General features: G+C 38.2%; 1 protein-coding gene across 1 annotated transcript in view; it reads left to right on the forward strand.

Moving 5' to 3' along the window:
* Positions 1-23,781, forward strand: part of WTAP (WT1 associated protein) — a 28,552-nt gene that overhangs the window by 952 nt on the left and 3,819 nt on the right. Inside the window, exons 2-6 of the mRNA XM_086482380.1 lie at positions 2,670-2,707; positions 2,792-2,847; positions 10,546-10,604; positions 12,380-12,507; positions 19,358-19,536. Coding sequence (XP_086338506.1) covers positions 2,678-2,707; positions 2,792-2,847; positions 10,546-10,604; positions 12,380-12,507; positions 19,358-19,536 — 452 coding nt within the window. The 5' untranslated portion in view covers positions 2,670-2,677. The remainder of the gene's footprint in view (positions 1-2,669; positions 2,708-2,791; positions 2,848-10,545; positions 10,605-12,379; positions 12,508-19,357; positions 19,537-23,781) is intronic.

Here is a 23,781-nt window from a genome sequence, read left to right on the forward strand (position 1 = left end):
AAGTGCTATAAAAGCCTAAAACACGATGAAATTACATAAAAATCCTTTTAGTGCCCGTGACAATGTTATTTTAAGGGTGCAATATGGTTTTTTATTGCTCGTTGCCAGGAGCAGATATGCAGAAAGAATGGTACGCAGCAGCCATCATTTCCCCAAAATCGTGAAAGTCCTTAGTTAGGATAGTACAGTTAACCTGTTTATTATATAAATCACAAAATGTAATTATGTTAATTCCAGTCAGTTATACAGGAATTTGTTTTCATTGATTCTTTTTACTGTAGAAAATAGTACTTCGTCATGTTCTTGGAAAGTGTTTCTGATCTGTGCAGGAGAGAGATCATCTCTTCTTTTAGAGGAGAGCCGAGTGATTAGAAGCACCTCTTTCTGCACAGTGCTTGAAAAGTTATTGTATTAAATTCAAAGATTGAACACTTCAGTTGTAATGTTACTGTCTGTAGCATACAGAATTCATCTGTTAATGAACAGAAAGCTAAGGCAGATCACTGTGACAACTGATGTAGTCAGCCTGATGCTCTTTATGTTTCTGAAAAACACTGAGCACAGTGGTAGAAATATGTAGCAGTAATAAATTTGTAAGCTTTCAGTAAGTTACTGTAGCTGCCAAAAAAGCTGATGCATGAGAGTAGTGAGGTGAAATTCACACCTACAGAAAGAGTGCTAGTGTTTATCCGTAGATGTGATCAACCTAGCTTTTCCAAAATAACCTGTAGAATATTTTTAGCTAGTGTGGGTTTTTTAGTGTACAGTTCTATTACTACAAGTGATAATAGGTGGCAGTAAGACAGTATTTTCTGTAATGCAGTGACCTGTAACCTCAGAATTCAGCACTTTTGTGCTCTTGTCTGAAACCAAGAGATGGCTTTGTAAATGGTGGTGTGCTGGGCGTAGAGGTTAGAATAGCCGGGTCTGCTGCTGTTGTAGGAACTGGGCGCTGGAAACTTGAGCGAGATTGGAGATACAAGATAGGCTACGTTTAGATGGACCATCAGCCTTTGATTTCTTTCAGACGTGATTGTGGGAGCAAATAATTGTTGTATGCTGCTGCAGGGTTCACAAGCCAAGTCTTTGGAGAAGCACCTTTTTCGGTATTTTTGTGCACCTGTACTACTCTGAGGAACACACAAATAATGTCTTGACATCATCTGTGCACAGTTTAATCAGTGTTAGCTGTAGTTCTGCGAGACTTCTGAAAAGCATGTTTCTCTCTGTTGAGGACTTAAAATTTTCTTCAAGGCTACTTCCAAATACTGAAGGAGTTAGAAGATTCTAAAAATCTTTGGGAAAATTATGGTGGAAGAGGTAGGCAACCTAAATACAGAGGTCACAAACATTCTAATTGTGATCTGAAGTTACTCTGTGTTATTTTGGATGGCTGAGTTTGGTACCAGTAGTTTGTATTGACAGCCTCTTATGCTTGAAGATATTTAAGGTACGTTTTTGGTAAAACAGTCTCAAATAAGGAAATGCTTTAGTAACTTCGTGTGTGTGAGAGGGAAGGTGGGTGGGGGTAGAGGAAGTTCTTAGGGAAGCACTTAAAAGCATGTGTGTTACTGAGACTAGGAAAAGGAAACTGCCATTTGTCAGCAAGATGCTTCTACTGGATGTTTTTGGAAACCTTTCTGTGGGTTCTAATGTCAGCTTTTATTTTATGAAAGGCTTGGAAGTTGTTTCATCTGTGCACTGTACTTGGGGCAGGGTGTTGTTGTTGGGGGGGGGCGCTGGCATTTTTTTTAACCAGGGCCTTGTTTGGTAGTGTGCTGTGTGTTTGTGAATGGTTAGTGTAGGTTGAAGAGGCTCTACTGCTTTTGGCACGCATTTGTTTGTCTTATTGACGAACAATTTTAGGATTTGTCTTCGGATGTGGAAAAGTTAAATTAGTTCATTGAGTGTTGTGAAAATACCCAAGGTAGTCTATAAAAAAAGACTTCTTGAGAAAATATTTTTTTTAACTAAAGAGAATTGTTTTTGTGAAGCTAAGCGTTCATGACCAAGGAGTTGACACATCCTTCCCTGGTATACGTGCATTGCAGCAGCTTTACAAGCTTGTTGAATCTTAATATTATGTGCAACTTTTCTGTTGGAAAGCATATTGCAAAGATGCAGGCCTCTAGCAAACTTTGCATTCATTGTTGCTTGTATGCTTATAAACTTTGTGGACTTGATATTTTTAATAATCATAGTTGTAGAAAATACTGCGTGTTATCCTTTTTGAGGTAGGGAATCATATCCTGTAACTCGAGGAAGTGTGAATATTTAAGCTAGCACAATGCAATCATGTTGCAGTACCTACACAGAAGAGGAATTGAATTCGATGGTGTATCGAAGCCATTTATTTGACATCTTTTCATAAAAATATTCACAAGGATTTAAAAATAATTGTTTAATACTTCCTGTTTGTCAGAATCTTAAAAGTAAGAGAATAAGTACTTGGAAGAAAATGTTATTTTGACATAACCCAAACATTAGTGGTAATGTTCACAAATTATTTGCTTTTATTCCAAAGAGATACTAAAGTAGTAGTATAAATTGCTTTCCTCAGACCCTGATTATTAAGGCTAGAAGTACAAGTTTCGGACTTCTTCAGTCTTTCATGTACACTAGTAACTACACTAAATAAAACTCCTTTTTTTTTTTTCCTCCCCCTTCAGAGTTCACAATGACGAATGAAGAACCTCTCCCAAAGAAGGTATGCATAAAAATACTTGTGGCTTTGTCCCCCCCAGGTAATCAGGACAGCTTGATAAGTTATGCTTTTCCGTTTGCTCCATAGGTTCGCCTTAGTGAAGCGGATTTTAAGGTTTTACCTAGAGACGAGCTCATCCTAAGGTATAGTGAAAAGCAGTTTTTCCATGTCAACATTTTAATGAACTTGTAATGGAAGATGTGTGATGTCCCTCTTTGGTTGTTTTTAGCATCCTTGTTCTGAAAAGCTATTTTATCCTTTTCATGATACATCTCTTCTGTAAAGTTTTTGTCTTGTTTCACATATTTTTATATATATATATATATAGTGGCAGTGGTGGGAGAACAATGACACTTTTCCCAAAGAGACAAAAATCCTGAACAGTATTTTGTAATACACAGTAGGAGTGTTTTTCTTCACTTGTAATTTTAGAAGCTACGGTTGCTTACATTCCTTTCTAGATAGCAAGTTATTTTTAAATATAAGAAAAATGTCATCTCCCTGCTCCTACAGTAAGTTTTAGGCTTTCTTAGACTGTGCAGTTGTCTTCTCAGCATGTTGAGATACTAACCGTAAAATGTTAAAATGAAGGTTTTGTCACCTAAAACTTGCATAAAGAAGAGCCTGGCCATCTTTTTCACCTTTCAGAAAGCTAAGTGTCACCATGGAAAAAATAATAGGCAATCCTATCAGGCAGACCACCTGCTTAAAGAAACTGAACCAAGCCACTTGCCTCTGTATACCTGAATTTCCTGGTGTGTAAACTGTGTAAACAAGGTGCTAACTAGACATCTGTGGGTCATCTGTTTATCTGCTGGAGTAGTTAGGGTGTGTGTTTTGGTAAACTTAGCTCTTGGCTTTTTGTAAACTCTTAAGTTACTGGCATTATCAGGGTCTCTCAAGTTAAATACAGCTGTTTCCTAGAACAAAGACTAAACTGTGTAGAAACGTGAGGATAACAAGTGCAACACTTTATGATCTGCTACTCCCTCTTCTGGGCAAACTGCTCTGCCAGCCACTTCTGAGGTGACAGTTCTTTCCAGGGGAGTCAGTGTAGTCTGGCTCTATGTTTAAAATTTGATTTCTAGTTTCCTCCCAGTATCTAGTCTTTTGGCTAGTGAAGGACAATGTATTTAAACAGTAGGGAAAAGTGCTGCTTTGGTGTTAAGTGCTTTAGGCCTTGTGAGCCTTTTTATAGAAGTTTCCATACTCAAGATTGTCCCTGGAAATAGCAGACTCCTAAGGCTGTAAAGCTATACCCTTACTTCCAGATATAAAATTCCTGTCAAAGTACTAAAGTGTGGATCCTGTGTCACTTGCTTTCTGATTGATAGTGTGAAAACAAACAAACAAAAGGTTTCCAATTGCAGTTTCTGTAACTTGCAATGATTAGTTGCTACCATGGAAGAGATCCATTTCCAGCATATATTCAAGTGAGAGTGTGATGGATGCACCCAAGGAGGTAAAGTATGTCATCAGCTAAACTGTTAATGAAGAGACAGAAGGGAATTTGCTAATGACAGCTGTGTTGCTATTGAATCTTCTTACTAGTGTAGTCAAAGCAACTTCTGCTCTCAAAAAGGCCACTTGCTGGATTTAAGGAGAATAACCGTCCATTATACCCAAAAGTGGAAACTTAAATGCCATTTTGGCCACGTCAATTTTATTTGTTTGCACTAAGCAGTTCTATGAATGCTGTTGTTTTTTTGTTTGAATGGGGTGCATATTTAATGGATTTATAGTAAGTTCAGCTTTAATTGTGATTTCAAGTAAAACTAGCAACTGCTACCCTAACTGCTGGCTTCGTCGTAAATTGGAATAAAAGATAACACTATTTTATGTATGCCATATTTTATTCAAAGGCATCTCTACTACTTTGAGACATAGAAAAGCATGTTTTGACCACTACTAGATGGTCTTAAGATTTGGAATGCATTTTTTTGGTCCATGCTTTGATGAGGCAAATGCTTTTTAAGATATAGGCATGTGTTGTCTGCTTTCAGCCTTTTAGGCAATAAATCATCATCCATGTACAATTGCACTGATAAAATACATGTGTAGAAAATATTAATTATTTTTTGGTAGTTCTTGTGCCATGAATCCAAATTTCATTATCCTTTTTCAGCAAAGTACATAACTTAGGTTTGCTCATTTTTAACTTCTGTTGACTAAACGTGAGCAGCATCAAGAAGCCTTTCAGTCTGGCCTTTTGGGAATCTCTGCTTGTCTCGGTTGTTGCTGTGGACTTACGTTGTTCGTCTTTCCCCTCCTCTCTTTGATGCAGTAGCCACTTAGCTTGACTCTGTAGGAGCTTCTGCAAAGAAAGAAGAGCCAGGAACACAGTAACAAAGCACTCTGTGGATCATACCTAAAAATCTGATCAGTATTGCCCTGATCATTTAGCCTAATGGTTAGTCTGTAAAACACAGAGGCACCCCAGTTTACACAAGCAATTCTGAGGAAATGCAGTGCTTCTACTGAACTTCAATCAACATGGACTTAACAGCCAGTCACTTTCAGAATGGCTTAGGTGCAATGTTGGGTGTGCCCTGCTTCATAAGTGCTTATCATTTATTCTTGGAAAAAGTGAACACCAAAACTCAGCATAAAAAACGGGTGCTCCAAGAAAAATAGTGGTATTTATAGAGGTATTTTGAAGCTGTGGAGTCTTTAAGTCTGCTTAATGTTTTTCAGGAATCCAGGGAATTGACTAACCTACATAATACTGCTCAATTACCTTCCAGTCCTTGTGAGACTATAAGCAACCCCTTGAATGTAAATATGATTTGGACTATCTTCCTGGTCCTGCGTAGGGCTCAGTCTCTGTTTTTAGAGCCTTTCCAAGTAGCACTTTAGTGAGGCTCTTCAGATTGCTGATGTTTAGCCATCAGATTACTGATATGAACTACTAAACAGATCAAGAAGCCAATATTCAGTGGAAACCAAACCGATTGGAGAAGAAAGCTGTCTTTTAGGCATTGTCTTTTTCCCCCGTTTGAGTTCACCGATGAGCTGCCAGAGTCCCCTACAGGTGTACCAGAAGGGGCAATACAGGGCTAGGAGGTCAAGGCAGCTCTCATGTTTGCATAAACCAATCCATGTCTTAAATCACATGTGTAAAGAGGAGAACTATCTCATTCTTGTATCTTGGGAAGAAAGGCTTCAGACTTAAGGTCTGGCCAGTGAGTTCCTATAAATCACTGGTTTATTTGGTTTATTTAAAGGAGCTTTTGGAAGTATGTGCAAATTCTTAAATAGTTTAACTGAAAACTGAATTGTTACAGCACTAAGTGTTGATTTTACCTATGTGTATTAAAAAAAGTTTAACGCAGGTATTAAGTGCAGATGGGAACCTGGTAGAAGGGCTATATCATCTTCAAGTAAGGCAGAGTTTCCTAGAGGGGAATTCTTTCCTCCTGTGGTTGAAGATGTTCTAGTAGTGATCTTCAGGTTTTAATTCTGAAACAGTTGGGGGGGGCGGCAGGAATACTTCTGCTTGTGTCACTATTGATTTTTTTTGAACGTGTTTCCTTTACTGAACTTTAAAATGTGTTTAGGGGCAAAAATCTTTTCCCTGAATATCCTGTGAAGTGAGCTAGCTGGAAAATGTTTGAAGTGTGTAATTCTCAGGAATGCTATATGGAAACTTACATAATTTATCTGAGCTCTTCAATGTGTTCTGGTGTCATACGGGAAAGTTGAATGTTTTTATGCAGAGGACTACAGTATTTCTGGATACCGTTTTCATTAAAGTTACTAACTGTGAAATAAAGACCTGTTTGGTGGCATACAGTGACATCTGTGAGTTGACTAGCTGTTTCCTGACAGCAGTAGGGCCTAATGAAGGCTTCAAATCATACTTGCTCTTTTGCTTTTCTTGTGTGTGTTTTTTCTGGTGGTTTTTTTTTTTTTAACTTGTAGTTCTGAACCTTTGGACTGCACTGGAGTTGTGCTTGGTAGCTGGGTTTTCTGTGATACTACATCCACTGCTAGATTAGCCTCAGATTGTGCTGTCTGATTTCAGCATGGCATGGCTGAGATTCCATCACTGAGCAAAGGCATCATTACAGCATTCCAGAAACTTGCTGTCCTTGTCACCTCTTTCAGGCTCTGTGTGAAAACTTAGCGTGTGAGATTCACCTAATGGGAATGCAGGCTCACCTCAGCCTTGCATGTCAGCAGCTGGGAGTCCCCATTACTGAAAAACATGTAGAAGCAAAACTGTTGTGCATGGAGATTCACTTGTACGATGTAAGACCAAAGTCTTGCATCTGGAAAGGCTGCCCACTTACTGTTCATGAGAATTGTTCCTTTAGAGAGTGGTGTTACAGACTCAAATACCATTCATGGAGTCATTTGGGACCTAGAAATAACAGTTTTACACCTGTCCTGTTTAATCCTAGTGTCATCTGGTCTTATCTACCAGTGTAGACATAATAAACAGAGAAGGAATAAACAGCTAAGAGTTAACAATGTTTAGAGTTGAAGCACTAAAAATATCATCAATGATCTTCAGCATCTTCATTTTTAAAAATATTTTATTCTGTCACAGTTCCTTATTTTCCTTTTTATTTTATTTTGTGTAACTTCAGAAGCTACAACTTTGTCACTTCAGCTTTTCAGAGATCAGAATTCCACTTCAATTCCCTCTGTTAATGATCTGTGCTACTACTGTAAATGTAGTGAAATAAGCTGGAAAGACTGTTTAGGAGAATAGATTATTAAAGGCACTGAACAGGAAAAGTTATTACAAGAGGAGACTTAACTTAAAAATTATAAAAGGTGTTTAAGGCAGTTAATAAACACTTAAGTCGAAACTGAATTATCAAGGCCATCATAAGACTGTTTTTAAAATACCCCAAACTAGTCAAAGCATATATATATATACACATCAAAAAAAATTGTTGTTATCCTTCCTTTAACTTGGTTTCATGAGTGTTCTCAAGAAACTGTCTTGTTGATATATTTGGTAAATATTTTTGACATGCTAGTCCTCAGGATTACTGAGATCATTACAAAAATACATACACAGTAGATGAAGACTCACAACTGCAAGTTTGATGGAAAAGCCATCAGTCCCCTTGCAGTAAGGGCTTACCAGTATATTTGCGTGTTTTCCTGAGCTGGAGTTATTTATAAGAATGGTCTGCTTCATTAATGTGAATGTTTTTAAACTAATTATATTTCACTTCTTATTTTGATGCCTTTAGACTATTTGATTGACTGTTTTAATGTTTTTTTTTAAATCTAATTGCATGAAATAAGCCTGATTTTTGTCTCTGTAGTTGCTAGCTTTCTGTTTTGCCTGAAGTGATGTGAAAACCAGCTCAATTGCTAGAAGACAAAATTGCTTCTGAGATCTCTAGTTGTAGCAAAATTCAGACAGTGCGTGTGTGTGAAAGTAAAGCTGCTGTCGTAGAAAAAGTTCAAGTTTTAAAACCGATGACTTGATTGTTGAAGAGTTCTCTCTGGGTCAGTGTGGTGATCACAAGTTTATTCTGTACAATTTCATAAACTTGTGTGGTGGGTTGACTGTGGCAGGATGCCAGGTGCCCACCAAGCTGCTCTGTCACTCCCCTTCTCAGCAGGACTGGGGTGGGGAGAAAATGAGATGGAATAAAACTCATGGGTCAGGATAAAGGCAGATGCATAAAGCAAAAGCGAAGGAAAACAAAATACACTCTATGTCCCATCAGCAGGCAATATTCAGCCACTTCCTGGGAAGCAGAGCTTCAGTATGTGTGGCAGTTGCTCTGGAAGACAAATGTTGTACTAATGAATGCCCCCCATATGGTATGGAATATCTCTTTGGTCAGTTTGGGTCAGCTGTATGCCCTCCCAAGATCTTGCCAACCCCCAGATGAGGTGAGGGCAGAATGTTGGAGAGACAACCTTGATGCTGTGTGAGCCCTGCTCAGCAGTAGCCAAAACACTGGTGTGTCATCAACACCTTTCTAGCTACCACTACAAAGCACAGCATGGTGAGGGCTGCTGTGGGGAAAGTTAACTCCATCTCAGCCAGACCCCGTCCAGCTTGCTGAAGGATGATCTGCAACAGTCTTCACCAGGTTTTTGACAAAATGTGACGTCTGAAGAGTCATGTTTCTAGAAGAGCTGGCAGGTGTGTGACTTAAAGTCCGTGACATGGCCTAGTGTACTCTGGGTTTTCTTCTCCAGGAATTCACTTCTTGCTTAAATAATACTAGCAGTTGTTGAGAGGTGTCTTAGAGGTGTTGTCTCTGATGTTCTTGGTGACCATGGGCTCTCTGGTGGTGTGTGTGTGTTTGTTTCTGGTGGTGTCTGTCGTGGCTGCTTAACTTGTGTTTCAGGTCTTCATTTCACATGCTCTTTGTATAGCTTCCGTTATCGAGGGAGTGTGTCGTGATTTTGACAGAATTAGTGGTTTTAGGCTGTGAGATGTAACTTAAAGTTAAGTAATCTTGCAGCTGTGTTTGAAGACCAACTCTTGTATTTTGTGTAATTCTTTCATGTAAAAATTATGTGCTTTTTTCCATGTTTGCTATGTAGTAGACTGTTCCAGTCTTTCTTTGGGGGGGATTGAAATCTCCTGAACTAACATAGAACTTTCAGTGGTCAAACTGTGAAACTTTTGTTTCTAGCAGTGTTCTTTTTAGAGTGGAGAGATAAGTTCAAGGGTTAAGTGGGAACACAACTTCTCTCTTCTACAGAGCTTAAGAGAGTTAATTCATGCTGATTTCATGTTCAGCTGAAGAGATGTGAAATTTTGTTGTTGTTAGAAGGAAGAGATCTGGTGCTTACTTTCACTTTTCCTAGTGATGTGATCTCACTTGCTGTTACAGATCTGATGCTTCTTAGACCCTTTAACAACCTGTTTGAATACATTAAATGGCCAGAAATGATGTGGAGTTAGATTTTATAGTTTTGATTGAGACAGTGGTGGTATAGGTGAGGGTGTTAAAAAAGAGCCATTATGATGAGTCTGGTGTAGAATAGGTGTTAGGGAGAAAGAGTGGTTGGGAGGAGGGAGCAGAAACCTTCCCTTTCTCTGACAGTAAGCTATTTGATGAATTTGTTTTGTAATGTGGAATTGTATCATCGTGAGGAAGATGCATAGTTAGGAGCAAAGTATTTTAAGAACAGACAAAAAACCCCTGAAAACATCATCCTGTGAACTTTGTGGGTAAGGCATGTCAGACTGAGCTTTACTGCAGACTTTATTTGCTACTGATTTGATCGTTTGTATCAAATGCAGTGCTGTTAAGTCTGAGGTTTTCTGACTGTGAATGAATTGCTTAAATAACATGCCTTCAAACGGTTATTAAACTGGTTGGCTTCTGATTGATGAATGTAGTCAGAGTGTGGTCTTGATTTGAATGAGCTGGTATAACCACTTACACTAAAATTGGTACTCTAGGTTATTGTAATACGTTTGTTTGTCTTGTTGTTCGCTGGGTAACACTTTGTTGTCTTTACATTATGGTTTCTGTTACAGAATTTTGTTTGAAGTGTTCTGCTTTAAGAATGAGATGTATCTTGGGTACTTTACAGCAATAACCAAGTAATAAGGGTTTGATCCTAATGTTTGTTTAAAATATTACAGTAAGTTTTAAGATGTCAATTTTAAGTGTTGTAGTGCACAGCTACCTTTTTATCCTTTTGAGATGCAAAGTGGGTTTAACTATTTCCATGATTAAAAGCCTGTTTTTAAAAAACTGTAATTCTCTTATGCAATTGTGTAATTACCTCTTGACATTTTCTGATTATAGTATGAAAGTATACTCTGAAGGTTTATGAATGAGATGCCTTGATCTTAATAGACTGAGCTTCAGAAAATTCTTTTTTCTCTATCTCTGCAATAGGTGGAAGCAGTATGAAGCATATGTGCAAGCTCTGGAGGGCAAGTACACAGACCTTAATTGTAAGTTAGCCAAGTTTCAAAATGGTGCAAGTTACTTGGACGTTTGCATGAAGCGGAGTGTTCGAGTGATGTTTGTGCTTTCTAAAACTGTTGGAGATTATGATCTATGTCAGTTACTTTTCAGAAAGAAGTCCCTGTTTTTTCTAGTGTTAAGTTTTTAAGCCTTTCCTAGCTTTCTTAGCCACTTAATCCTTTACAGATCTTACACAGCATCTAAAAAATCTATTTTTGCATCTGTAGGACCATTTGTACCCAGACTGCTAGGGGAGAAAAGTCTCAAAACATAACCCCACAAATAGGTGTCTTTTCTGTATGAAAGGAAATGTTATTCTCCACCAAAGTACTCCATGAATGTTTGTGCCTTCAGTAGTCTCACAGGATTGTAAACCACATGGAATGGGGAATAGTTTGTAGAGGTAAAGGTCTAAAATGAGTCCCCAAGTAGTGTTTGATCTGATTAGGTAAATTTGACTATTTGATTGTCAGTCTTATGTGGTCTTTAAAAAACAAAACAAAACAAACCCAAAACAACACTTCGTCTGTACTTCAGTCTTTCAAAAGAGAATATGGGGAGAACATCCTACTCTGAAATGGGAAAAGCTGAATACATTCTGGAAGTGACTGAATTGCCAGTCCTAAATCACTTTTAAATTGTGTTGGCAGCTGGAGATGGGCTTTTTCCTGTTCTCACCTCACCTTTACAGTCTAAATACTTAAGACTTGGTACCACTGAGTTTGAAGGGTGTTTTTCTGTCAGTGCAAACAGGTGTCCTCCCTCTTCTCTGTTACATCCCTTTTCTGCTGCCCCCCCATTATGTTTGAGTTTTGGAGATAGCAAATGTAAGCGGTTGATTTCATTCTAATCTCAAACTGTGCTACACAGATAAATAAATTGGTATAATGTTCCCCGTTTCTTGATTTTTTTTTTTTTTTTTTGGAAAGTAGTACAGGCTCTAGTAATCAGTATTACTGAGTTATCTGCAAATAATTATTTAGACATAATTGTGCTGAAGCAGTTTGTTCTTGATTTGCATTTACAGCCGATCATTCTCAAGTAATTAGGAAAACTAAAAATCTTAGTTATTCCAACTTGACGACATTTTATACATGCCAAGTAGCAGAGTGAATACATACTGTTTGTATCAGGCTCCACACCCATGTTCCTGTTTGAATAATTTGGGCATGTGCTGTGCTCCCTTCTCGCATATTTCATATATAACATTTCATAAAAGTTCATGGATCAGAACAATCCTAGTTGTGACTGAACTGCCATTTCTGAAGTACTCGAATGACTTACTGTTCACTCATGGAGTGCTGAGACCACTTTGAGGATTGACCACACACAGCACTGTTTTACAGACTGCGGATCATTTTTGCCAGTGTAGGCTTCCCTCCTCCCCCACCCTGGCTTCAACACCTCATAGATACCAGGACAGTTCCAACTTCCTGAGCTTAAGACTGCAAGTTGTAATAGTAGTTGGTTAAGCAAGCATTTTAAAAGTTATTTCCTGTATAAATATGGAAACTTTTTTCAAAAGCTTAGTAAGTCTTAAGGAAGGAGCAGAAAGATGTATTTGAAACCAGCTGTTGTCAAACTCTTCTAATACTTAATGATACCTTGATTTTTTTCTTAGTTACGCTTATTATAGTCATGCTTATTTATGACTTTTTTGCTATTTATCAATTTGGTTTTTAGATTCTTTTAGCTGTCTTTATAAACTGTTCATGAGAGGATGCTATAAAATACGTTTCTTGTGTGTTATCACTTGTATTAGCTAATGATGTGACGGGATTGAGAGAATCTGAAGAGAAGTTGAAACAGCAACAGCAAGAGTCTGCCCGAAGAGAAAATATTCTGGTGATGAGGCTGGCAACTAAGGAACAGGAGATGCAAGAGTGTACTGTAAGTATTTAGAGAGCGTAGTTTTTTTCAGGTTGTTACAGGAATACCAGCTTTTGAGCCAGTATCCATGTGCTATGTTTCCCATATATCTATAGCATCACATTTTCTGTACTTAAAGAAATGGCAGGGCACTTAAGCTTTCACTGAATTAGTAAAGATCACTTCTTAAAGTTTGCCTTTTTAATAGTTATTTCAGTTGATTTTCAGCAGTGATTGTGCTTGGAAAGACTTTTGCTTCAGAACCAAGCTAATTCTTGCATGAGCCATGCTTACTTTCTTCTAGCATTTATCAGCTGTGCATATTGACCAAAAATCTTACTTCTGACTAGCACTGGATGCAGGAACAAATTGAAATGTAAGGATAAGATTGAGTTTACTGAGTTTCCTTTAGGAGGTTTTAGGCTAATACTTATGTTGGGTTTGGATTACAAGGTATTTGTAAGCTTCTGCATCCATATGGCTAGGCAGGGGAAAGAGCGACTGACTTCAGAGGAAGTTCTTTTCAACTTTGGCAGATCGGCTTCTCGGGGTTTCTAATGTTCTCTGTACCAAATACCTTTTTTGTTGCTGTTTCTGTTTCTCCTTTATTTCTGTGGGTTTTCTGTGACTTTTTCTTCTGTGTTTAGTTTTGGTTTCTTGAAACTATCTTCTACCGCTTTGGACTTCTGATGTTTTTTTGGATTGCTGACTTAACGTAGTTTTCACCTGCTGATTTAATTTTGCAGTTGTGAGATTGTAAAAAAGCTTTTTATTGCTACTTTCTGTAATATACTCCTGAGAGCTTCTCTTCTGAAAAATACAAGCTCTGTGCAAAACTAGTAACTAGCATTGTAGCTTTCCTCTGTTGTTTTCTTTGAGCCTTCCTTTCTTTTTTCCTGTAGGTTTTCAGAGCTGTCGGGTATAGTAGTGTGACATTTAACTCTGTACTCAGTATTTTCACTGCTCTTACCACCATAAGATGACTTAGTTCATAGTAGGCACTGGTATGAAGAGGAAAAAAAGAGGGGGTAAAGCTTATTTTGCAGTGGCAAAAAATAAATCAGAGTCACTGAGGTTGGAAGGGATTTGCAGTTTGTCTAGTCCAACCTGCCTGCTCAGAGCAAGGTAACTGTGCACAGTTGGGTTTTGAGTATCTCTTAGAATGGAGACTCCAAATCCTGTGTGGGTGACCTGTGCCAATGTTCAACCACTGTCACAGCAAAAAGTATTTTCTTACATTTGAGTGGGATTTCCTGTGTTTCAGTTTGTGCCCATTGCCTTCTGTGCTTTCAGTGGGCACCACTGGGAAGAACCTGGCTCTGCCATCTTTACTCCCCCATCAGGTATTTATGCACATTGATGAGATCCCCCTGAGCCTTCTCTTCTCCAGGCTGAACAGCCCTAGTGCTCTCAGCCTCTGCTTGTATGCCAAATACTCCAATCCCTTAATCATCTGCATGGCCCTTTGTGGGCCTCATCCTAATATGTCCATGTCTCTCTTGTACTGGGAAGCCCAGAATTGGACCCAGTACTCCAGATGTCTCACCAGTGCTGAGCGGAGAGGAAGGATCACCTCCCTCGACCTGTTGGCAGCACTCCTCTAATGCAGCGCAGGATGCTAATGAAGATCTGTTCTGGTAGTATACTGCAACACCTCCCTAGTAGTGTGACTACTGTATTGATCCTGCTTCTCTTGTTAGCTTTACTGGTAAATTCTGCTGTGAGGAACACCAGTAATAAGAGGGGTTTTTAATTTGAAGTTCTGAGCATATAGCTGAAACAATAAATACAAAAAAAAAAGAAATTTAAGTTTTTCACCAATACTGAATTTGTGTGTACTATTTTTGCTTTTCTTCCTATTTCAAAAAGAATGAGTTAGACAATTCCAAGTATCTAAGACTATGAATTTTGACAAGATAATGAAGACTGTAGGATTTTTTGCTGCACTTTGTTATAGATTAGCTGGTGATGCATAGGCTTTCCAGAACATCTGTTCAGAAGAACTTCTGAAGAGCTTTTATTAATTTCAGTGTACTTAAAAAAAACCAAACCCACACCAAAAAAAAAACCCAAAACCAAACAAACAAAAAACAAAACCAAAAAAACCACCCCCCCACACACAAAAAAACCAACCAACCAAAACAAAACAAAAAACCAAACAAAAAAACCAACCCCACAGCGGGGGGGTGGGGATGGGGAGAGGTGGGCAATCTACCAAAAAGAAACAAAAACCAAACACATACATACCCAAGTGGCTTCTGTCTTCCTAGGTATGGACAGATGAATGACACCAAGGATGTAATCTCCTCCATAGTGTATGGAGGTAGGAAGATACGCCCTTGACGAATGGGGGTAAAAGCTATAATGGAGACATTGGCACCTTAAAGTGTTTTCAAGTTTAAATGCAGGTAGTTTCAAGAAGCTCTGGAGGACTACTTGGGTTTGTATTACTAGATAGCTTTTTTTCCAATAAAGTAACAGTAGCAAAATAAATCATGTTGGATGAGATGCCAAGCTAAGCTATAGGTTGATAAATCATTTAATAAATGAACAAAAATTATTCACTATATGATGTTATTTGATGTGTCTAATTTTTAGTCCATAAAATAACTTTTATTTTTAGTGTAGTTAACCATTTTTTATCATCCATATTTACATATAAAATGTACCAGTGACAGTTTCCTGTCACATCTTAGTTAGAAGGACTGAACATCTATGGTGTCAAGTTTCTTGAAAACTATAGGTAAATATTTACAATCTAATACTCATTGTTGATATTACTCTTAATGTACTTTTGGGACTTGTTTTATACTTACAACTTGCTGCACTCGGGTCACATTCAAATTTAAATGGATAAAAACATCAAAATACCATACCATATTCAAATGGTAGTAGTTGACAAAGGCATAAGTGAGTTTTGTGGTTGCTGGTGTGTAAAACACCTTGCTAGTTAAAATATAAAATCTGCTTTAAAATAAGGTGTGATGCACTTTGTCTTAGTTGCTGTTTTAATTTGTACCCTTCTTTTAAAAAGGTAAAACACACCAAAACCTATTTCAGCTTATAAAAGTCACCAGCCATAGTCTTGAAAGTGTAGGTGTGCACGTCGGAGTAGCAGTAGCAGAATCATTGTCCTGATTCTGTTTCAGTACTTTCTTTGAAGAAACAAGATGGCAGTTGAGCGCATAGCTCCATTCTCTCTCGTGCTCTGTGCCGAGTCTAGCAGCAGAGTATGTGGGTTTCTTTTGAGCTGGGAGCTTACTGAGAGTCTGACTGGTGTGGCAGGCTTACTCTGCGTAGTTTAGGGTGGCCAACTGAAGGGCTAGATTGAAGTTTTGGTGTTTAATGCCTTATGTGTCCTATTGTCAGCAGCAGCCTTGAGCTACCTTCCCCCTAGCAGGCGCAACCTCCTAGAAGAGGTTGCTGCTATTAGGGAAGCGTGGGTAAGGCATTGGCTGCTGTTCCTACAAAAAGGTTTATTTCTGGCAGAGGTGGTGATGGAGTTACTGCTACTTCAGGGAAAGGCTATAACCCCCTCCCAAGCTGCTGCACAGCTACTGCAGGTCAATAAGTGGACAGACATTTGGAAATATTTGCTAGTCAAATAGGTTTTCCATGGAACAATGAGTGGAAGCTTCTTGTGGGTGCAATTGGACTGTAGTACCCAAGCAGTCATTACTCTTAACCTACTTGTGGTTTAGGTTACGACTCCGTTGTGTTTTTTTCTCTTCTTTGTTAGGCAGTTTCTTCCCTCCTAGTCCTCCTTATAAGCTGGATATGTAATTGTACTACTTCAGATTGCTTACATTTTCTGTTAAGCACCTGTGTTCTGTTTTGTTAAATTCTTCATGTCAGAGAGTCTGTTCTTTGTGAATATCTTTGGACAACTTCAGCTGAAAGGATTCAGCTGTTTGCAAGAATATGTGAGAAGCAGAGAGGTTGAAAATGTTACTGTCTGTCTTAACAACAACAAAAATCCACCCAAACAAAATCCCACACAGCCTGATATCCTCTAAATAGACTACTTCCAGTGTTCTCCTGCCTTGGGTTACAGCAGAAAGCTGACATCAAGGTTTTTATTCTATTTGTGAAAATTCATTCCTGTTTGTCTATCTGAGATTTTTGAAAAATGCCAGCTAGTGCGTGCTTTCATGTTTGGGAATATGAACAGCCAGTAGGCGTTTTGGGTGTTAGTGGGTGTGTCCTGGGCTCTGGCGTTGGACATGACTGCTCCTGTCTATTTAGCCCTAGCCTGAAGTTGGTCCTGACTGCAGGCAAACTCTTCTGCTCCCCACCCTTACCACTTGGAATACCAACAGAAGGAGACATGTACCAGAGTGGTTAGAGAGAGTTGGAATGGGAGGCTTAGATTTGCAAGCAGGAAGATGAATGCAATAAGGAAGTAGATGGAAATGTTAGGAGGCTTGCTCTGGGAGTGGGTCCTGTTGGGGAGAGGTTGCTAAGTCTGGGTGGGTGACCAGCCTGGCAGTGAGAACTCTGGAGTTAGAACTGGAGAAGGCACTTGTGGGGAGAGGGAGAAAATTTGAGTTGGAAAAGCTGGAGGGATAAATGGTCTTCTAAGTTTGGTGAGGGAATGAGTAAGGTTTGTTGAGCTTAAGTAAATTGTCTCTACAGTACTATTTTAGGAATAACAGTTGAGGTGTTATGTGGAGCCTGTGCAAGTGCTTTCTGCTTGGCCTAGGAGTGTGAGCTAGAGGTAGCCAAATGAGACTGTTAAATAACTGACATTGGACAGGATCGGCTGGGTCCCCTTGAGTGTTTTAGTGCATTTCTGGCGTGAGTGAGGAGCAGGTGGCAGCAGTTCTTTGTGCTACTTATCCGAGGAATCTGTACAGTTCCTAGGCTGGCAGTAGAAGAGGGAGGGAGCTGGGCCTAGGTAAGATAAGGAACGTGGTCTTTTTTTCCTCAATGATGCTTGTCTAAAAATAGATTTGGAACCATGTTACTGTAGCATAAGTATATTCCTGGAATATGTTGCCAGCTGGAGTGTCTGTATGTGTGCGGACGTCTGTTAAACTGGCTGTTTTCACCCTCTACTAGTGCTAGCCCTCACAAAGAATTGACAGGTTACTGAGATACTTCCAGTAGTGCAACTGTCAGAAAGTTGAGCGAGTAGAAAAGATAGATCAATAACAATAAATTAAATAGATATTTATTCAGTGAAGAATATTTTGTGCATTCAGTGAGGCAAATGACCTGTGGGTGTAAAATGCCATTCCAGAAATACTAGGATAATCTTAATTTGAACTTCCTGTTTCTGAGTAATGTTTGTAGATGGGTTGAGTGCTTTTATTTCTTGAAAATATTTCATGCAGTGCTTTACTTCCTTTATATTTCTTTCTGGACACATGAAAGTTTGTCTGTTTAAAACTTAAAGTATGATGATTACTTCGGGGGTTTTTAAGTAGCTAAAATATTTTTATGTTTATAATATCAAATTAATTTGGAGTCAGTGGAAGTAAGTTATTTCAATACCTTTGAAATCACTTACTTGAAATGAAATCCAGGAATTGTTGCTACTTAATAATATATAAATTAAAACATATGTTGTCCTCAATCAAGAAGTGACTGAGGTCACTACTGCATGTTTTTAAGGTAAATCAAATATTTGTGCTTATATTTTCTCTTCACCATTGCTGTGTGAAGACCCCATAACAGAGTAACTGTGTACACAGGAAAATGGTTAAACTGACAGTGCTTTTGACTGTCTGTCAGTGCTGTCTGTCGTGAGTAAAGCAAAGTGTAGAGGGAGACGCTTGTCCTCCATTCTGCTTGGTGATACTTGGCACTGTTCGTCAGTGAAACTGTTGCAATCAAGTCTGGTTGCAGGATTGTGCGTGCAGCAGGAGGCAAACCCCCTGACTTCCAATTAATGTTTTTTTTAATGTCGTGTAATTTTGTTCACCTCTTGCTGATGAAGAAATGTGTGTGATACCAGGAGCATAATAAATTGAACTTAAGAATGAACGCTGTCAGTGTAGGGTGATGTGATTTTTAGTGATGAGCTGGATTCTAAACACGTACTGTTTAGTACATTTTTAAGATTGTCTGTTGTGATGGGATTAAAATAGAAGAAACTTTCAGAAAAGGTGATCCTATTGACATACAAGTTTTGACTACTGAATATTTAAAAGAAATCATCTCACAGTTTCTCCTGAAATTCTGACTATATCGTAAGTCTTCTGGGTTATAAATTATAAAATTGTATATCTTTTAGGTCGTGGTTATTGCAAGAGAATCAGATTCAACCAAAATCTGTTTAATTGATGTTAATATTTTTAAATTATTTTGTTAAAATAAACATGCAAACTTGCATCGTAAGTGTCTATCACATTTGCGAAAAAACTTAAAACCTTTTTAGTGGTTGCTTTAAAATATTACTTGTCAATATTAGCTGTAATGTTTCCTTAACATCTTTCTCTGAAGTTACATGGAGACAAGCAATCTGTTTTAAGCAGATAACTCTTTATATGTACTCCCCACACCCTGCCCCCCCACCCTGAGAGTGCAAGCAGATATAAAAGAAAAGGAGAATTCTTAATGCTCCAGTCGTTGCTTTGGCAAATGTAAAATGGCATGTTGAAAACAATTTGAAGCAGAAATGTGGGAAATTGGCCTTGAAAGTTTAAGCTTGGCAGGTGGTGGGATGGGGGATTTGGTGAATGTGCACATTGATAGGGTGCAGGTGGGCAAAAGTGGTTTTTATCCTGCCTTTTTCAGGTTGCAATGTTGAAAGAAGGCAAGCTTCCTTGGAATATTTTTGGAATAACTATTTTTATTTCTGTTTAAAAGACTCGAAAATTTTATTTAATGTTGTACGAGTAACAGTCTTTTTTCTTATTTTATGCAGAATCAGATTCAGTACCTCAAGCAAGTCCAGCAGCCTAGTGTTGCCCAACTACGATCAACAATGGTGGACCCAGCCATCAACTTGTTTTTCCTAAAAATGAAAGGTGAACTGGAACAGACTAAAGACAAACTGGAACAAGCCCAAAATGAACTGAGTGCCTGGAAATTTACGCCTGATAGGTAAACAAAACAAATACTCCCCAGTCAAGACTTCCCTGACAGTCCCACTACGAGAATGCTATTGTGGGACAGCCAAGTACTCGTTTCCACACCAAGACTCAGACGTTTTGAGGCAAAAGCCACATTCTTATACTGTCCAGCTTGTAATGCTTAATGTAAAACTTACCAGATGAACCTTGTGTTTCAGCTTTTTTCTCCCCCTTTGCTTCAGAGGCCTGACGGCGTCGGACTATTCTGAAGAAATGGCCATCTTCGAAAAAAAATCTTTTCTAGAACGTGTAGACATTTGCAAAATTGTCCTATTTGAAGAAAATAGAGGGAGAAACAGAAGTCTTAAGTCTGTGGCACACTGTGTCTACAGACAGTTTGGAGGAGAGAGAACCTAGAGATTATAAATCATGAATTGAACATGTAAAATTCCCGTAAAATGTAGAAGTGGAATATGCTTCGCTCTTAACCTTGAGCCTAGTGACTTAGAGACACTGTAAGTCAGTTTTGCCAATAAGACTGTGGACTTCCTGCTTGTTCACTGAACTGCTGGGTCAAAACTCAATGAGGTGAATTTTGCGTTGCAGAGTTTACTTGCTAACCAGTTTTGAATAGCCACGAGTGCTATTTGATATCACAACAGTGGTAGTGTACGCATTTGACTGTTTAGCCTTTGGGCTCTGCACTTGATGGAGCCTTAAGTCAATGTTGCTTAATAATGAACTGTTTTCTGGATGGTTGGTAATACGGTGGACGCCTCAAAATTAGGACTGTACGAAAATGTACGTTCTATCTAATTGCAGGTTTAAAATTGTTGGAAGCGATACATATTTGATCACAACTAGCATGTATAAGAAAAACTGGTTGTGATAAGTTCTTCGCTGCATATTTTCATGCAGAAAAGAGAATTTTTCGATCTTCTATATTAAGAACTGATCTCAAATGCTCGATACAGAAGGCACACAATGGCAACTGTCTTCAGTGTTGGTGGGGTGTTTTTATTCCTTTGTACACCTGGGGTTTTTTGTATTGCACTTCTATATAAAATGTGCCTTGAAATAGTTGTAATATTTAGTTCAAGGAACACGACTGGTTATACTGTTGTATTGTGAAACTCCTGGGATGAACGAGAATTGAACAGGTTGTTACTTCTGCATTGTCTCGTTCTCTGAAAACAAAGTCAGTATTTTAACAAACAAAAAACCTTAAATGCATGCATTTTCCTTGGTGAAATCAGTGAAGGACCCTTTGCTACTCTCTTGATGCCTCTGTTCTGTTGTCCCAAGTTACTTGTAAGAGTAGCGATCTGGGACAATTGGGAGTGCATGTCTGAGGTGTGTAAACGAAATGCGGATCTGGTATAGCATTTGTGTGTTTGTTTTTTCTCCTTAGTGAATTGAGTTCTATTCAGTAATCCTGAGGTTTTGATTTTCAAAACAGTTGGGCAACATTTTATGACTCAGTCTGATCCTAGAAAATTTGGTTTTAAATTAAAAAAAAAGACATCCAGCTGTCACAGAAGGTGATGTATTTTAACTGTTTTGATGACTTTTATCAAGATGGCATTACGTATTTTTAACTCAGAAGTATCTTAACTGTTTGTGCTTCAGATGATTAATATGGGATTGAAGAGTAGTGTACTTATGCAGGTTTATTTTTTTTTGCACGAGTAATGACTTAACAGCAAAAGAAAAACCTTCAGAAAAACGTTACCTTTTTAAGTGATACATCTGGAATGATTTTGCTATAGCAGTATCTAAGATTTTAATGATCTAGCATCAAAACAGAGGTAAGACTTGCATTAATAAATTGTTAACATGTTACCAAGGCGTTTGTAAAGGTCACTATAATGTGCGGATAGAGGCATGCCATGCAGATTGCTTGTTTAACTCTGAGTTCAGACAATTATTTAATACATTTAGATACAGGTTGGTTGTTTTCTTAAGTCCTCAGGCTCTAAATGTGTGTGTACAGCTGAGGAGGGACAAGTAACTTGCCACTTTCTTTGAAGCAAAAGTATCAAAAGAAAGTTCTGTTGTTTCTGTAGCTACAACGTACCCTAATATGCATCAGGTAATTTTAAGTCAGTGGTGTGAATATGCTTAATTCATATTTTCTGTATTCCACTACTGCATATGAAAATCATTTCCTGGTAAATAATTGAGACTCTTCTCATTAACTGGGCTAAGATTTTATTGATTTTTATTTCTGAAGGTAAAGAAATGCTGACTCATGTAAAGTATTTATAGGATTTTTCATTCTCTTTGCATCCTGCCCCCCCCCGCCCCCCCTTTAATTACTTTAATTGTCCATCCTTGTATGCAACCACTCTTAGTTCATGGCATCTGACCTAGTTTTTGAAAGAGATGGTGCTCCTATCCAGGTCCCCATCTGATGTTCTTTGGCTAACAAGTTAACTGCAGCCCTAAGCGGTCTTAGTTCTGGGCCTTAACCATAGATAAGTTTATGCAGCATATTCATTGCTGATGTCTGGAGGGAGAAATAGAAGGGTGTATAATCAAAGGCTTGGCTGTGCTGATCCACTTCAGCTGTCATTAAACATGGAGTATGCACTTGGGCTAAAAATTAATAGAAATGTCATTTGCAGTAAGCCTAGTACAACAAACACTAGTCTTCTGAAAATTTAACCACTTATGTTCTTACAGGTTTTGTTGCACGTGTGTTCAAGAGGATTTGTGAAAACAATGCCAAACTTAGTTTTACAGCTAATAGGAGTTATTTTAATAGTTACTGAATTTTATGTTCTTGCATGTGTTGCATTTTTTTGTAAATGGCAAGGGAAGGTTACTTGGTGCCATGCTAGTTCAGAACATCTGGAAAAATTTTGATGGGAAGAAACAGCATTATAGGTAACTATGCAAATTTCTATACAGGTAATAAATATTTTACGTTTTGCCAGGAGGAGTTAACATGACAAAATTAATGGGATTCAAAAATTGTCCCAGTTCCAAGGTAACTGGTACTTGCTAATTCTACAGTTGACATTGTTTTGTGAAGAGAAAAGCATTAAATGACTTAAGCACTGTCAATTTCTTCAGCTTGTAGTGATGATGAATACAGTAACAAGAATTTGCAAATGGCTAAAGATCATTGCATGTCTGCCTAATAACTTTTGGGGTATGTCACATTGGTTATCTCCAAAGTGGTCCTGCTTTACACAGAATGAACATCTCTAAGGAAACTTGCATCTTAAGTGTGCGACTTGGACTGTATTAGGTCAGCACAATTTAAACTTCAAGGACCTGGCATTGGACATCACATCAAGAAAGAAAACAGGTTGCTGCCTTTAGCAGAGTTTCAGGCTTCCAGGACTTTACACAGCCAGATTCCTGCTGGAGCAGCCCATCTGAAAGATTTGGGAAAGTCAGTCGGAAAATGTTAAATGGGGCGAGGTTGGCAGAACTTAAGTTGTCTAAGGCTTGAATGCTTAAAAGGTAGTTAAGGAAATTATTATTTTAAATTTTTCTGGGTATTTTGGTTGCAGGAGAGAACCATGGCTGTGAATTGTAGTAGAAATTTCCTGTTCTACTTTTTTAATCCTCAGAATTTCTTTCAATCCTTGTCACTTGTTTAAAAGCACACAATCAAAAAATTAAATGACCTTCTTGGTCTTGAAAAGTAATGCAAGTCCTGCCGTTGAATTCACAATAAACCTGTTCAAGTTTGGGTTGGTATTTTTTTCTTTTTGGTAGAGCTTACACCTCTGTAGAGAAGAGGACAGCTTCATTATGCTGCTGAGCCTATTAAAAGGTGGTTGCTATCCTGACTGGCAGACCAAGAGTCTTAAAGGACTTTTAGGTTTTTTGTCTTTCATGGATTCAGTTGTATTGCCTATATATTAATTTGCATACTACTTCCTATAATGTCTTACAATGCAGTTTTTATCGTGAAGGTTAAAGATGTGTGATGTTGCCCATTTAGTAAAGAAAATCTTGTCAGTTCAAAATACTTTCTTCATGCCTGTTGCCCATTTCTGTCAGAAACTGGACATTCTGATGATCATTACTCATGATCTAAAATCTGTCATTCTAAAGGAAGTAGATTAATAATACCCCTTCTTTAATTTCCTGGCAATTTTTAACTACATTTTACTGTCTTCTCACCATGCAAGATGTGCTTAGGAAAAGCTGACTGTAGAAATGACCGTGAAACAGACTGTATACATTACTGTCAAATATATAAGTTGAATTGAAAAATAGACATCTAATTTTTTAAACAAGAGTACGTGGACAGCAT

Source organism: Leptosomus discolor, chromosome 2 (genome assembly GCF_034619465.1).
Source record: "Leptosomus discolor isolate bLepDis1 chromosome 2, bLepDis1.hap2, whole genome shotgun sequence".
In the NCBI taxonomy this organism is placed as follows: Eukaryota; Metazoa; Chordata; class Aves; order Leptosomiformes; family Leptosomidae; genus Leptosomus; species Leptosomus discolor.